Source organism: Sorex araneus, chromosome 10 (assembly GCF_027595985.1).
Source record: "Sorex araneus isolate mSorAra2 chromosome 10, mSorAra2.pri, whole genome shotgun sequence".
Taxonomy (NCBI): Eukaryota; Metazoa; Chordata; class Mammalia; order Eulipotyphla; family Soricidae; genus Sorex; species Sorex araneus.
In genome coordinates this window covers 61,138,100-61,155,106 of record NC_073311.1, presented here as the reverse complement: position 1 = coordinate 61,155,106, position 17,007 = coordinate 61,138,100, and the positions used below count along the sequence as shown (strand labels likewise).

Sequence of the window (17,007 nt, the reverse complement as noted above, 5' to 3'; positions counted from 1 at the left end):
TGTGGGTGTGAGAAAGTATTCAATGTAGATTAATGACATGTTTTAGGTTAAGCATATAAGGACTTGCTGAAAGATTGAATGGAGGGATAAGGAAGAAGAGCAGGAAAGGATGAACCCTAAGTCACTTGTTTGACCCCGAGGTGAATGGTGAATCCACTTATCCAAAATAGAGTAATTTGGTTGATATTGGTGTGGAACCAGAGGATATTTTGCAATTGATAATTTTAAGGTTTTTGTTGACATCCTAGAAGAAAAGCCCATATTGAGTAGATAAACGTAATGGTCATTAAATAACATTTAAATCAATGAGATTGAGCTGTACAACTTTACTTAATGGGGTATCTGACAAATTCTAAAAAAAAATCTTGGAAAACATATATATTTCATAAGTGTAAAATAGGAAGACATTATTTCAAAGTGAATGATGTTTAAATTATTATTATTCATGTTCCTCTTAGAGAAACATTTATTTCTCAAATAAATATTTACTATTCATGCAAACAAACAAAAGTGCACCTGCAACACCCTGATTGAAATTGATTGAGGCTTTTACCAGGAAGTCAGTCTATATTAAATTTTTATTGCATCTTGTTCCAAGCTACTAGAAATACATAGTGCCTGAACCCGGCTTTATTTACATTTGTTGGTTTCTTCTGCTTTTCTGGATTTATGGTTCTTTCTTTTCAAAAATTCTCTGTGAAGTTTGGTTACTGACCAGGTGTGGATTTTAAGAAGGAGCCGCCACCCATGCTAATATCTGCTGAGGCCATCATGCCTCAAAATATTTCATTGCTATTGTGTAGACCTGGATGCAAAGACCAGAACATGTGGTAGAGCCAACAGGTAGGCTGGAAAGAGTCTTGTCATATTGGAGGTGATGGGATTCCCAAGGAAGTCAGGGTCATCCTTCAGAGCTGAGGGGATGAGCACATTTCCGGAAATGCTATAGGAGTTGAAATTGGTAGAGGTAAGGGAATCTGAAGACTGTTTTGTATAAGGTGACAGATAGGAGAAATACTGAACTGAGATAAGGGTCTGGGGCAGCAAAAAGAACCCTTTTAGGAGACATCCAGTATGCCCAGTGGTACTGACACCAGACTGAACTTTGATGCATTTGGGGGGGGGGGGGTTATTTGCCTCTGCTGATGGACCAAACCACAAACGACCAATGTCAAAAGCTGGAGTGAACCCAGTCCCGTGATTGAGAAGAACACTAATGGCAAATCCTTCTTGAGAGTGTTTAAGATCATGCGTGTTCTCTCAGAGCATGGAGTATATGTGGTCTTGGCCATAGCCTGTCCGTGGAGTTTTAACGACATGCTAGCGCCAGAGTCTTTTCAGATTCTATGTGTGAATCTCCAGCTCTGTCAACACGTCTTGTCCCTCCCCCCTCTCCTGAGTTCTGTGAAGAATATTGAGTCATGTCTTCGGACCTCTCTGGGGCTAGAAGACTAGACTGACGTGTAGGTGTGGACCTGTCTTGTGTGGAAAAGATAATCAGCATGATGGGCAGTGACTTTCTACAATATTTCAAGCAAAATACTTGTAGGTCCATCAGGGAGGCTCATGGAAAGAAAAACTAAAACTAAGATGAAATTTTTCAGTACTGTTTTTCAAAGGGAAAATGCATTATTTTCTAGATGACAGAACCCCTGCTTGCTAGCTCCCTTCAGTAGCTTCTGATCCTATATCTGTACTTCCACTCAGCACAGCAAAATGTTAGTTAGTAACCCGAGTTCTGTTGCTGCAGGGTAGATGTGTAGAAATGGAATTCTCTCCTTCCGTATTAAGTTACTGATGAGTCACAGACTTGCCGGATTCCTATAGTTAAAACTTGTTGGATTTTTAAAAGCCAAACCTGGAATTCCAGCCTAAAAACGCTTCACAATTCTAGAATCCCGTGCTTTGGTAGTTAACTATTTTCAAGCACATTGCCATCTAGCCTGCATAATCTTAAGTAAGATTGGTCACTCTCTGTGCTGACATTATTTACATGTCTGCTATATTTGTAGGACAAGTTTTGAGCTTACAAAAACGCTTTTTCCAAATTAGAGGTTTGCACAACTGAATTCTCTACCTTTGGCCATTTCTCTCTACGTATGTGAACATCAATACAAAATCAGACAACGCCAAATTGTCTGGATTTATGTCTGGACTTATGTTATGCCTATGACCTGCCAAGTTTGCTTTATGTTCGTGAAGACTGGAGAGGTGAGATTGGCAGTCGGTCTCATCTCCCCAGCTGAGGTGGGCAGGTGGGGAACATCCAGGCCATGGCTCCGGGAGGCCAATGAGGCCATGTGGTCTGTTCCCGGTCTATGTTGGGACAGACACGCACGCTTCTCATCAACTTCCCACAGCCCTGTTCGATGGTCCATGGATGATGTTATTACTATCAAAGTGATCTTTGACATGTTTGACGCACAGAACGGTCTGATGACCCTCCTTGTGAAATAATGTACATATTTGAGAAAAATTCCTAGATTTTTGTGGGTTTTTTTCCCCCCTCATTCTACAATGGCTTCCTGGGTGTTGTTTATGATTCCTCTGTTCAGCCTGATTTCTGCAACTGTCCAAAATTCCAAAGCTCAGGATCCTAAGGGTGATGAGAAATGTTGAGGGAAACTTCACAATGTCCGGCAGCCTTGCAACAAGATCAAGTTGAACTTGTGCTCATCACTCGCCTTTTGCTTAATTTTCTGTTCTCTGGCTGAAGGTGATCCACGCTCATACTGACTTCCATCATTTGCAAAATGAAAATCGTCACATCTTCGTTTTTCTTAAAAGCCTGGTGAATTTGCTTTAAAATGAAAGCATTATGCTTTATTGTCATTTTTTTTTGCAGGGGTGGGAGGGACGCATCGGAATAATTTAAATAGGACCTACCTGACTTCCTTCCTCTTGGGATGTAAGTGAGATAGCAACATGAGTTTAATGTCTGGTAGAGCCTCTCTTTCCCATGAAGTGTTAACTCATGTTTGCTTCCTGTTTGGAACGCAGCAATCGAAGACCATCAACAGGAAGCAGCCTGGGCGATACCACCTGGACAGCTATGAGCAGTCCACTCGTCGCCTGCGTCCTCTGGAGTCAGAGGACATTGCAATCAAGGTGATAGTTCATGGATGGGGACATCTTATCTCACGGGGAGGTTCTGCAAATGTCCTAAGTTGTGTCTGTTATGATGACTCCTGCCTGTGACATTTCACCATAGTTTTTGAAAGAACTTTTCATTCTCATCATTCTCAGCTTTTCCTCACTCATGACACTGGTGTTGACCTTAAAAAAGGTGTATTTTCTTTAAAAAAAATTTTTGGCCACATTTGATGGTATATAGGGCTTACTCCTGTCTTTGTGCTCAGGGATGCTCAGGGATCACTCCTGGTGGGGCTTTGGGAACTTTGTGTGGTGCCAGGGATTGAACTCAGGTGGAGTCTCATGCCAGACAAGCATGTCACCCCCTGTACTATCTCTCCGGCCCCAAATAGGCCTTAATATTATTTGCCACTTCTGGAGGTATTCAGAGAACTGTGCAGTGCCAGACATCAAACAAGGGGTCTCCGGCAGTAAGTCCTAGTAGCTGGAGAATGAGATTTCTTCTTTTAAAATTGACTAAGAGAGGCTGGAGCGATAGCACAGCGGGTAGGGCGATTGCCTTGCACGCGGCCAACCCGGGTTCGATTCCCAGCATCTCATATGGTCCCCCGAGCACCGCCAGGAGTAATTCCTGAGTGCAAAAGCCAGGAGTAACCCCTGAGCATCGCCGGGTGTGACTCAAAAAGAAAAAAAAAATTGACTAAGAGTCTGTTATTTCCCATGCTAAGGGTGGTTTCACCTGCTTTGGAAGCTTTGTCAGAAGCTGCTATCGAATGTAGTTTATCTCCTTTAATTTTTTGTTTTTAATGTCCGCACTGTGACTTACAAGTCTGTTAGTGGCTCTCCTATCTTGATCCACCCGATAAATTGATTTATAGAGAACAGCTAAATAATAAACCCAATTTTTAGGTAAAGATGAAGTAGGAGTTTAGGTTTCACCGAGTGGGGCTGGCCGGTGCCACCCACATGCCAGTAAGGCCTTTGCTGTCCACTCAGGCTTGTGTGGCTGGAGTACACCGGCCAGGGGGCACAGCTGGGCCTTGGGAGGACCCCAGGAAAACCAGAACCGGAACAGATGCCTGGGGTGGTCCCAGGGGCCTGTGGGGATGGCGGCGGCACTGCTGCACTGTCCAGCCCAGTGGATTCAGGGCATCTTGGTGGGGGCCAGGGAAGAGAGAAACGCCTCTCCCCTTGAATTCTCTCACCCCGACTGCCTGCCTCAACATCTGTACGGAACATCTGGGCAATTGGGGCAGCTGGGTTACTACGCTGGAACTGGCCAGTGTTACCCTACTGGGGCTGGAGCAAGATAGCACAGTGGGTAGGGCGTTTGCCTGGCATGAGGCCAACCCGGGTTTGATTCCCAGCATCCCATATGGTCCCCTGAGCACCGCCAGGACTAATTCCAGAGCTCAGAGCCAGGAGTAACTCCTGAGCATCGTCAAGTGTGACCCAAAAAGGGAAAAAATAAAATAAAATACAGTGTCCCCCTATCTCTGCCACTCATTTACTTTGTGACATTTGGACATTTGGGCGAAGCCATGTTTTGCCCCCTTTGAGGTGGGGTACCTGTTTTAGTATAGTTGATTTGAGCATGAAATTATATGTCAGATGTTACTTTTAAAGAGTCTCCATGATTGGGGCCCTATAATTGAACCAGCTGAGAGCTGAGACCCTCTTAAAAATAAGTTTGGGGGAGGGTTGGGGGGTGGGGGTGAGGAGCTGGAGAATAGTACAGTGAGTAGGGCACTGGCCTTGCATGTGGCCAACTCATCTTCGATCCCCGGCACCCCATGTGGTCCCATGAGCATCTCCAGGGATGACTTCTGGGCACAGAGCCAGCAGTAAGCCCTGGGTCTGATCAGATATGACCTAATAATAGAAAAATATTTTCTAGAAGCTCTTTGGCAATTATATGCAGTGAGTGTGTGAGCTGGTCGGTTCTGAAAAAATAAGGGGAAAGAAACTAGAAAAGGTGGTCTATGCTGCCAGTTCTCAAATAACCCAGGTGACAGCTAATATGGTAGCCACTAAAACAGCCAAGCCAGTTCTCTAGGGGATATTTTCTAATAAATGTAGTAGGAATCTAAAATGATGACTTTTCTATGTGCCTTATTAGATGTATCTTGGCTTTGAATGAGAAATAGGAGGGATAGGTAAGCAAATTCCCCTCCAAACTTGTCCTGAATACAAAAAAACACCCCCACACCGTGCCCCAAAACTAATGAACTGCTTGTCAGTGACAGGGAGAGTTTATGCCTCTTAAAGGCCACTGCAACATCAGGACCCATCTTCAAGATCTAGTTAACTTGTTGGTCTTAGTGATCTTGGTGGAAACTCCCAAACTGCTAATAACTCATTTGCCTCATTAAAACTTTATTTTATTGTCACGTGTAATATGTGGATACGAAAGTATGTAGAAGATAAAGTCTCATTATATGAAAAAAATGGCAAAAAATAGTCAACAGCACCAAGAACATTGCCAGCACCTCTAACCCTCCAAACCCATCTTTAGTGCTTTGTTTCATCACTCCCTGAGATATAATCAGCATCCTGACTTTTAGTATCATTTGTTTATCGTCTTGCTAGGCCTGCTCCCTTCACACATATTTTACTTACTTTAAAGCTCAAGTATGTGTGTTTCTTCAGCTCAGGACTTGTGTCTGGAGAGTTCATCCCCACTGCTGTGTGAAGCTGTAATTCATTCTCATTGCTCTGTAGGGCTTCAGGGAATGAACAAACTGGCATTTATTTATCCAGAAATTTTGGGCTGTTTTGCTTTCTGGGGCTCTTGTGACCATTTGATGATTCTGTGGATCCATATAATGTTTGTGAACCCTCACCTGACTGCACATTGGCAAAGCATATTCCACAGAGGTTGTGCCCACTTATGTACCCCGCCCCCCCCATGAGAAGGGGCCCACCTCAGCCACATCTTCACCTGATTGACTGGAGTAGTTTATCACGGTATCACGAGGACTCTGGGAAGATCTCTGTGCCTTTTTCCCGTTTTTCACTTTTCTGATTGCCAATGCAACTGACCGCTTTTCCACCATATATTGGTCACTTGAACTTCCCCTTTTATGAACTGTCTGGTTTTTTATCTCTCAGTTTTGTGAAGGGGAGCAGTGGATGGGGCCACACCAGCTGTACTTAGGGCTGGCTTCTGACTGTGCTCAGGGGTCACTCCTGACGGAGCTTAGGGCGTCATACATGGTACCACGGGTTGGATCTGGGTTGGTTGTACGCAATGCAGGGGCCTTACGCCTCAAACTGTCTCCCCTTTTAAACAAATTCTGGTGATTGCTGCTTTGGTAGGTATCTCTGTCACAAACCTCCACTCCACCTTGGACTTTCCATCCTCCGATGGTATTAGAAGTTTTAACTTTTAGTGCAGTCTCGTCTTCTTAACTGTTCCTTAATATTCATGCTCTGTGTTTTCTCATTTGAGACCATTTTTCCTAACAGAGTTCATGAACATCATTTGCATTCACTCCTAAAATCTTTGAAACTGTGCCTTTCACTTTCAGTCTACCTAGAATTCACTTTTTGGGGCTGGGTATAATGCAAGGATGTGATTTGGTAGAGAAATCAGTAAGCAATGATTTAGTTGTAAATTTAGCAGCAGAAAATTCAGTGATAGTAATTTTTCTAATTTACCAGTGAGTCAGTGACCTATAGTGATTTCTTTTTTGCCGTGATGCCCACTCACCCAAGGCATCTCTTGAACTTGAACATCCTATTGCCACTGACCTTCAGGATAGCCTAGAGATACCTCAGAGATCTTTAGACACCTGGATTGATTACTGAATTTTATGTATTTTTCTCTCATTTATTTGTTCTCTATTCCACTGTTAAGAGCATTATAGCTTTCTGCTAGACATTGATATCACCTAAAATAAGTTTCTAAATTACACCTTTATTCATTTCTTGAAAGTATGTTAGCTATACTTGGCCTACTGGGGAGAAAGCCTTGCAGTGCTTTAAAAGAAAACTTTATTGTACTTGGGATTTTTTTCAAACAACTACATGCATAAGAATTTTAGAGATTGATTTATGTATTCTTATTTCCAGGTCACAAATGGGTATTTCTCCTGGGGCAGTGGGATAGCTACATTATCCAATATAGATATTCGAATTCCAACAGGTAAGATATGCCACTTACTTTTGTAATTGTTTGTTTTCACCACAATAGATTTGCAAGATAACAAAATCTATTAAAAAAAAGACCTTTTATTTGGTTTATTTGTTTTTTGGGTAATCCTGTTGATGCTTAGGAGTTACTTTTGGCTCTACCCTACCTGCTGCACTACTACTCTGGTCCTATATAAAAAAAAAAAACTTTTAAAAGACATAAATATTATACCACATGAAGCTCAGTAGCCTGGATGAACTGTGAGAAGTTCATCTGAACTGGTTGTAAGTGAACTTTATTTTAGTCCATTTGCTAATTTATCCGATGGCAATAATGGAAATCTCTGACTTTTTGCTTCTATCTGAGAAAGGATTTAATGAGTGCTTTTGTGAAAAAAAGATTTCTTAACTATTCTCTCCCTTAGATGAAGAGACTGATGAAAAAGTTGGTATAAATAAGATTTAAAAATACAATAGTTTTTTATTCAAAATGTCTGGGAATTTGAATGAGATTGTTTAATTTGGCCTCATGGTCAAGAGCTTAATATTTTTCGATTAGGCATGCAAATTAAAGCCAAAAATGAGAGGATATCTTTTTTTATCTTTATCTTTAGCCCAATCATTTTTAATCACAATTACTTATTTCAGTAAAAAACTGCCTGTCAGCCTGAATAAACTTCAAATTTATTTGAACCTTATCAACCTGAATAAGATTAAATTTATCTAGATGCTGTAAGCAATTATTTCATCACACATTTTACTGCTGTCAACTATTCCCATGGTTTGAAAAATAATAAACCAAGATCACCTGCCTATTTAAAATTGCATTTTCTTTTTCAAGAAATCTTGGATGTGAGGGAAGAGAATTGTTTGAGTCCCTGTGTTTGGCGCTCAAAGGTGGCCTGCTGTGAAACGCTGGACTTTTCTAAAGATGCTCTGATTCTGTTTGCCTAAGACAAATCTGTCTCACCCGTTGCTTCATCTCCCTAGGCCAGTTAACCATGATTGTTGGCCAGGTGGGATGCGGGAAGTCCTCTCTCCTCCTGGCCATCCTCGGAGAGATGCAGACACTGGGAGGAAAGGTCCACTGGAGCAAGTATGTGCACTTTTCATTGTCTCTGAGCTCTTTCCTGATTCTGATGCAACAGATTCCTATGTGGAGAGAAATGAGCAAGAAGTAGGCTCTGCTGAAAATAACTTTAAATAGAGCCAGACGGATAATACAAGGGGTAAGGCATTTGCCTTACAGCTGATCCTGCTTTGATCCCTGACACTGTATATGGTCCCCCATGTGCCAGCAAGAGTGATCCCTAAGCCAAGAGATAACCCCTGAACACAACCAAAACAACAACAACAACAAAACACATTAAAATTAAATAAGGCGGAGGCTGGAGGATAGCACAGCGGGGAGGGCGTTTGCTTTGCACGCAGCCAACTGGTGTTCGAGTCCCAGCATCCCATATGGTCCCCTGAGCACTGCCAGGAGCAATTCCTGAGTGCATGAGCCAGGAGTAACCCCTGAGCATCGCTGCGTATTACCCAAAAAGAAAAAAAAATTAAATAAGCGAAAAACTTAAATGTCATAAATTGAAAATAGTAATTTGGTTTTGGGGGTTCATCATAGGATAAGTGGGCATTTGGCTAAGATAAGCATCAGGCTGGAATGATACAGAATTTCAACATTAGGGGTACCATGCCAAATAATAGTGAAAAATTCATCCTCTAATAAAGGAAGATATGGAAAACTCACCCTCTTTATAAAATCTGCGTGTAGTCTTAGTGGTTTGATATGCAGAGATTGGTTTATAAAATCTTCATAAAGTATCTGAGATTAGTTTATAAAATCTTCATAAGGGATAGATAAGAGGCATCAGCCATATCTCTTCATGCCCAGTAAAAACAGACCTTAGAGTAGCCGTTTAGAGATGAGGATTGGTCAGACGTACAAGCCTGGCATCTTGGAAAAGAGAGGAAAGGACGTGGCGGGCATGGAACTCTGGACATTTGAATGGTTGGCTTAGGGCCTTCAAAGCACATTGTGAAAATAAAGTGAATTATATTACTAGTTTATAATTGTGAAGTGAGAGATTAGTACATCTTTATTATTAATTATTTTGTTTGACCTACCTAGTAGATATCCCAGTTGCAGGTTCTAAGAAATTGGCTCCAGCTTCCATTGGAGAGCAGTTCCCCAAGTGCGATTTAGTTCCCAGGGGCCTTGGGCAGTGTCTGGAGACATGTGAGGTTGTTGCACTGTGAAAGTAGGCTGCTCTGGGGGCTGGAGCGATAGCACAGTGGGGAGGGCATTTGCCTTGCATGCAGACGACCCAGGTTCAATCCCCAGCATCCCATATGGTTCTTCAAGCACCGCCAGGAGTAATTCCTGAGCGCAGAGCCAGGAGTAGCCTCTGAGCATCGCTGGGTGTGACCCAGAAAGCAAAACATAAATAAAAAATGAAGAAAAAAGAAAGTAGGCTGATCTATTCTATGGGGCTGTGGTGCTGTTTCCTACCCTACAATACACTGGGCAGCTCCCTTTTGCCCACCACTCATGCATGTGCCAGGGAGTAATCTGGTCTCACATGTCCCTTGTGCCAGGATCTAGAAACTTTGCTCTAGGCCTGTAAATACTCATATCGTTGGGTGTCTACTACGGTGAATTCTGCTGGGGGGTGGGATGCTCTTTGTGCGTACAGACATTTCTCTAGAATGAGTGAAGAAGAGGGATGGGTAATTTTTTAGAGTGGACTCATTTTAAACTCAGAGTCTCGGCTGGAAATCCTTGGGGGGTGGCATTCAAACTAGAAGCAGTGGAAATAGGAATCTGGTTTCACCGTAGAGAGAAGGAAGCTGAGGGTTAGGAGAATGGAGATGTTTATTCCCAAGTTACCATAGCAGGCAGTGGGCATGCATGTTCCCTGAATGTCCAGCAGGGAGCTGGACATGGCTGCTGGACATTGCTGCCTGTGCCCTCCTTCAAGGCAGCTTCCTGGGGCCACTCAGGGCCCCAGCTTCCTGGGGGTCACTCTGGACAAGGTGACTTCCACTGTCACTATCTGTCTCAGGTGGTGCTTGGTTTTGAGAAGCAGGTCTTAATGGGAGACTAAATCATATTGTGTGACAGGCATGTCCCCAGTCAAACCGTTTGGGTTGGGCTTCACGCTAGCTCTTCTGATGTCATTAAAACAGGAAGGATGAGAGATGGTGAGAGATAGTTTGAGAGCTATGTTCAATCCTCTCGGATATTCTCCTGGTTTTCTCTAGTGTGGCTTTCAATGGCAAAGCCTTGCTCAGCCTGGACCAGAGTGATTCATATTATTATTAACAGTCATTTCCATTTTGGATAAATGGATGACAGGGGAATTAGAAAGAACTTTCTAGAGTCTGATTATTTTCTTACATTCCTAGGCAAGAAGTGTACATGTGTGGTGCATCACAATCTGCAATCTAAGCAATTAGTTTTTTTTAATATTTAAAATAAAATATGACATAATATGATAATGCTTGAAAATGCAAGATTATAAATAAGAAAAATAAAGCCGATAATCTGAGACATTATTAGACGTAAGTGCATGCATGAAGATCTGCTTATTTTTAAAATATGGATCACAAAGACAGCTGGGCTTTCTGGAATCTGGGCAGCAAGGAAAACAAGAGGAAGAAGCCCCACACATTGCATCACTAGGAGCTAACACTTTGGGGGGATAAAGCTGTCCTGTAGATTCTAACACAATGAGTAAAGACTTACAAAAAGCAAATATTGGAGCTATCTAGTTGGATAGCTCTAATTCCAATATCTGCTTTTTTTTTAAGTAATTACTTACAAAATAGGATGAAGGATGAAGGCCTGAGAAAGGCTTGAAGATAACCCTGGCTCTGGGGTCAGAGAGTGCTCAGGAGCCAGTGTTCAGGCTCTTTGCATGTGAGAGGCCTGGTTTGATCCCTGGCACCACATGTCCCCAAGGAGTAAAGCAAGGAGACCGCTTGGAGTGACAAAAAGAGGACATTATTTTTATATATATCTTGATCTCTTATAACACTGCGCAGGGTGCCTTGAAGGCCTCTGAGTCTCTTCAACAGAGCCAACAGTTCGGGGCGTTACAAGTGCGTGCTGCCGGGGTCCGGGGTGGCAGGGATGACTTTAGGCCACCCAGAAGCACTTGGGGACCTAACAGGCCACATCCGCTGGTATTCGAGGGACAGTTCCGTGCGAGGGATTGAACTGGGGCTGGCCATATGCAAGGCAAACACCTTCCCTCTCTCTGATCTCTCTGTCTCTAGCCTCTCACATTTTTAACTGAGGCAATAGATCTAAGGATTGTAAAATTTTTTAAATTTTTTTAAATTTTATTGAATCACTGTGAGATAGTTACAAGCTTTCATGTCTGAGTTACAATCTCACAATGATCAAATACCCATCCTTCCACCAGTGCACATTCCCCACCACCAATATCCGGGTATACCCCCCCTTTCCCACCCTCCCCCTGCCTCCATGGCAGACAACATTCCCCATACTCTCTCTCTCTACTTTTGGGCATTATGGCTTGCAACACAGACACTGAGAAGTCATCATGTTTGGTCCATTATCTACTTTTGGCATGCATCTTCCATCCCGACTGATTCCTCCAGCCATCATTTTCTTAGTGATCCCTTCTCTATTCCATCTGCCTTCTCCCCTCCGCTCAAGGGGAGGATTGTAAATGTTTATGTTTTTTTTTTTTAAGTAGCTCAATGTGATTATACTATGTACACCATCAACGTATCACTATCCTATTTATCATAGTACCCTTCCCTAAAATTCATTGTTTATGAGATCTTGTCCTGTGAAACAAAAGCTTTACCTGCTATATTATCTCTCCTGCTCTGGATGTATTTGTAATGGTGCTTTTCATTTCTGAAAAAAATAATGAAAAAAAAGTTTTCTTTGCCTGGTTCAATAAGAAATGGCAGTAAGATGCAAAGCTTATTAGAGGCATATTATTGAGGTTTATTATTAGAGACATATTAGAACAAAGCTAATTTAGAAATGGTTGCTACTGCGAGGGGATTTACAAAAAACAAAACCAAGAGGTTCTTTACTTCAGCACTCTGAATCACACAATACTTTAGCAACCCAAAGCAAAATACAGCTAGAAAGGATGAATGGAGCCTGCTTTCACCCTTGCATCATTTCCTGTTCCCCTAGTTGCATGCATTTATTTTTCAACACGTTCTCCAGTAGCAGGGACAAGTCCTTTGTCTTAGTACTGTGAGAAATACTTACTTTGGGAAGGAAAATACTTCTGCTCTTCTGGGGTACACCTTCCTGTGCAAAACCTGGCCGGCAAAGATGTGAAGACATGTCTTCTAGGAAAATGTTACACTTGAGGAACTGGAGCGATAGCACAGCGGGTAGGGTGTTTGCTTTGTATGCGGCCAACCCGGGTTCGATTCCCAGTATCCCATAGGGTCCCTCGAGCACTGCCAGGAGTGATTCATATGGTCCCCCAAGCACCGCCAGGAGTGATTCCTGAGTACAGAGCCAGAAGCAACCCTTGTGCATCACCAGGTGTGACCCAAATAGCCAAAAAAAAAAAAAAAAAGTTACACTTGAGTCTTGAGTTCATCTCTGTGGTAGCTCCAGAGAAGAAAAATGAGAAAGGAAGGCGGGATTGAAAGATTCCCTCAAACTGTCAGAATGCCAGAATTCCTCCCTTTTGCATCTGGGTTGCCTCTATTTGTTGAGAAGTAAATGTTTGGCTGGACTGAGGCTGTTCCTTCTGAGTTCTTGATAAACTTTACTTCCTACTGCTATCTCAGGCATGAGAACCGCTGACCGCTTCCAGAATGGCGGTCTTCGTGTGAGGCTGCTATCATAGTGGATTTCCCTCTTTCCCCTTCGTACACCATCAGCCTTCCTCCTCTCGGTGTCATCTGACCTGCTATTCCAGTTTTCGGTATTTTGGTGTTATCAGCTTGAGAATAGTGATGGGTTCTAAGAAGATGATGAATTGAAGAATCACTTCTTTTCATGAGCCTTGAGTGCATTGCTTGAAGCCTGTTTTCCTGGACCAGGTATAATACAGCAACTTTGCACCCCTGATCTCCTTCCACACACGTTCCTGATTTAAGTTTGCAAAGGCCTCTCTTTCCACTCCCATAAGGGATCAGCTCTGCTGCCTGAAGGTAGCGAGGGCACCCAACTTGACTTTCCCTCTGAGAAGGATAAACAACACGTCCTGCACACAGCGAGGTGATTTCCATTCGGCCTCTTTGCTTTTGCTGGGGTCTTCAGCGCTGATCATCCTCACGTTCACTGGTGGAGGCTCCTTCTAGACTCAGACCCAGGCTATCCATGCAATTGCATGAGAACTGATATTGCCATTCAGAGTGAATAGTTGATTTCAGAAGCAAAAACAAAAAAAAAGTGTCCTTCCACAATCGAATTTGATTATACATATTTGCTATGCGAGAGGGCTGGAGAAATAATCTCTAGGATGCTAGCATTGCTCATGGGAAATGAAAGATAAGGAAAACATTTGCTCAAGGATGACTGTCTAAAAAGGAATCTCTACCTGTCAACTGCCTTTTCTTCTGACTGTTGTTTTTTGGCCACGCCCAGTGGTACTTAGGGGGTACTCCTGGCTCTGCACTCATAGATCACTCTTGATGGTGCTCCTTTTGGGCTGCCAGGGATAGAACTACAGTCAGCCGCATGCAAGACAAGTTCTCTGCCTACTGTATTATTTCTCGAGCCCCTGACTATTTTCCTCTAAAACGAAAATAAACACGAACTTAACAAGGAATGTTCTTTAGCAGGAAGACTCCATCTCCGCTGTCTTGCCTTTATTCATGATCTTTCTGCACTAGCAGGTCTTTCTTATAGAAGTCTGTTGTGTCCTTATTTTTAAATTTTCATGTTCATTTAAAATTTCACGTTCGTTTTATTGTCATTAAGGTTACAAGGTGACAACGGTATTAAAGTGATTGTTTTTGGCTACAAAGTTCTACCTCTACCACCACCCAAGTTCATTTTTCTTTTTCCACATCCCGTTGTCTGCCAGTAAAAAAGTGGGCTCTTGTTGGAACATTGTGTGACTCAAATGCAGTCATGAGCAGCTTCGTGATGTTCTATCTCACTATGATTCAATTAAAAAAAAAAGTGGTCTCTCAAAACAATGGAAGCGTTTCTCTTTTCAAAAACCACCTATCCAGGCTCAATGTCCTTTAATCTCCTTTCTTTGATTGTAATTCCTTTCTTCCTTGCAATCCTGTTGCAGATGTTTGCCAATGATTGGCTGAATCCTAAACCATGGTCATTTGTTCTCAGCCCCACTTTGAAACGGTTTATGAAACTGTGTCTCATGTATGAGAATACTTGTCTTTAAACTCAGACCCTGCCGCTGACCCCGAGCATTCAGCCCTGGCGACACTGGCCTGTGGCCCCAACACTGGCAGGCTTTCCCTCGAGTTCCACCTTCTCTCGGCTTGCTCCTGTCAACCCAGTTGTTAATTTGACTTGCTGTTATTTTGAAAAATGTATTTATTTATTTTGACCAAAACCCAATCATGAGCAACTTTGTAACTATGTCTTTCACACTGCTTTAATTTAGTTCATTTGTCTTTGTTTTTGCTAGTTTGTTTGGGGGCCACACCGAGCAGTGCTCAGGGAGTCCTCCTGACTCTGCACTCCAGAATCGTCAGTCCTGGCAGGGGGCTGGGGGCCCTCCGGAGTGCTGGGGACGGAAGCTGAGTGGGCCACGTGCAAGGCCGACGCCCTCCCCTCCCCGCTGTGCTATCGCTCGGCCCGCCCGTGGTTAATGAGGAGCCCTCTCGTCTTCTGGTCCCTCTGCATTTTGTTTAGATAACAAACGGGGTGAGTCTCCTCACAAAACAAGGCACCCTCATGTCAGAGCTCTCGTGTGGTCTGTTTCATGTCTAACCTAGTTCCTGGATCGGTTCCATTTCTATTTACAGATCAAAGCTCCCCTCTCCTGCGCCCTCTTCCTCTCCCTCGGCTCCTCTCCTTCCACATAAGACCCGAACCTCTCTCCCTTTTGTGTAGGAAAAACAGCTCCGGGCATTTGCTCCCATCCCTCTCGTTCTTCCTTCTCCGTCCACTGAGCTTTCGTTGGTCGTCTTCTCACTCAGTTTCCCAGCAGTCCTGCTTCATCTTCCGTCTCCAAATGATCCTCCTGGTTTGTTGGCAGAAAACTCACCATCCGGTGGAGTTCTTAGAGCCTGTCTGCCCTGCCGCTGCTACTTTTGGGGTGTCCTTGGCCCCCTTCTCTCTTCCTCTGCCCACACCTGCTGCGGTATCACATGGCTTCCTCCCGCTTGGTGCTCGCACAACTCACACTGCCTGTTTCTGCGGCTGCCTTCGCGAGCACCCTCCAAGGATGCGCCTCCTCCCCTGGGGTCCCTCTCTGTGGCCCCTCCTTTCCCGCCGTCGGGTCACTCAGTCCTGGCACCTTTGAATATGCCTCCTTCTCTGCACCCACTCGCTGTCCCTCCAACTCAGGGACATTTACTTGCACCACTTACTCTCATGGCCTCAGTCTTTCTTTTCTCCTCTCTCTCTCTCTCTCTCTCTCTCTCTCTCTCTCTCTCTCTCTCTCTCTTTCTCTCCCCACTTTCTATTCTCCTCCCCCCACCTTCACTCACCATTTATTTGTGTCCCACATGTCAGCTAAACTGAAGTTAACATCCTGGTCTTCACATGATCAGGTTATCTCCAGGTCATCCCTCCCCTCCCCTCCCTTTCCCTCCCTTCTTCCCTCCCTCCCCCTTTTCTCCATTCCTCTCCTCTTCTCTCCTTCCTTCCCCTCTCCTCCCCTTACCTCTCCTCTCTTTCCCCCTCCTCCCCTCCCCTAAATAACTATGAGATACGCAGTTACAAAGTTGTGATTGAGTTTCAGTCGAAGTTCCAACACCTCCCTTCACCGGTGTTCATTTCCAGCCACCAACATCCCAGTTTCCCTCCCGCCACCCCTCACCCCTGCAATTTCACTGATTCACTAATCATTCGATTAGTTCTTTGTCGCAGTCCCACAGCCAGAGGGAAGGATGTCTTTACCTTATTTATCTCTACTAGTTTGGTACCGAGAGGTGATCAATACATCTTTTTCAATTCATACTGATTATCAAAAGTTAATCAGTAGTAATTGGCAAAAACTGATGACTTTCAAATTCAAATCAGCAGGTAAGACCGACATGTTCAAATGTCTGATGAGCAATTATACATATCCAATGGGCATTTGTGCCAGAGTAGGCAAATTTATTGCATTAATTTTTGCCATCCACCCATTCTTCCTTCTTGATACTTTCCCTCAGATTAACAAAAAAAAAATTGAGGTCATTTATTAACTTTTTACCATTGGGTGGTGAGGGACAAATTTCTTGGTATCTGAAGCATGTTATAGGGAAAATATAATTCAGAAAAGTATGCATTTCAGGGGGTAATTTTTTTAGTGAGAAGTTTAAACCAGGGGGTAATAATTGAGAGGAAACTTTAAGTCTGAGTGTGTCTATCCTGACAGTGTTACCCATTTCAGAATGTCATTAGCAATATGCAATCATGGAAATTGTATAATTGTAATTATCAGCCAGATATCCTGGGGAATGTGCAAAGGAAAATCTCCACAAGAGCATATAGTATCTTCCAAAGTCAGGTACATCTATTTTTGGGAACTCCTGGGTTTTAATTATGTGTATGGCTTTCAAATTTAGGTGGGTCTTTCACAATGATGTAATTCAACTAAGTAATTAAATTTTTGAATAATAAAACAAAGCAAATTTTCA

The 17,007-nt window shown here is 43.3% G+C and overlaps 1 protein-coding gene across 1 annotated transcript in view; it reads left to right on the top strand.

Annotated features, from left to right (window-relative positions):
• The window catches only part of ABCC9 (ATP binding cassette subfamily C member 9), a 137,911-nt gene that overhangs the window by 49,487 nt on the left and 71,417 nt on the right, over nucleotides 1-17,007 (top strand). Inside the window, exons 15-17 of the mRNA XM_004611277.2 lie at nucleotides 3,001-3,108; nucleotides 7,168-7,240; nucleotides 8,218-8,323. Of these exons, the coding sequence (XP_004611334.2) occupies nucleotides 3,001-3,108; nucleotides 7,168-7,240; nucleotides 8,218-8,323 (287 nt within the window). The remainder of the gene's footprint in view (nucleotides 1-3,000; nucleotides 3,109-7,167; nucleotides 7,241-8,217; nucleotides 8,324-17,007) is intronic.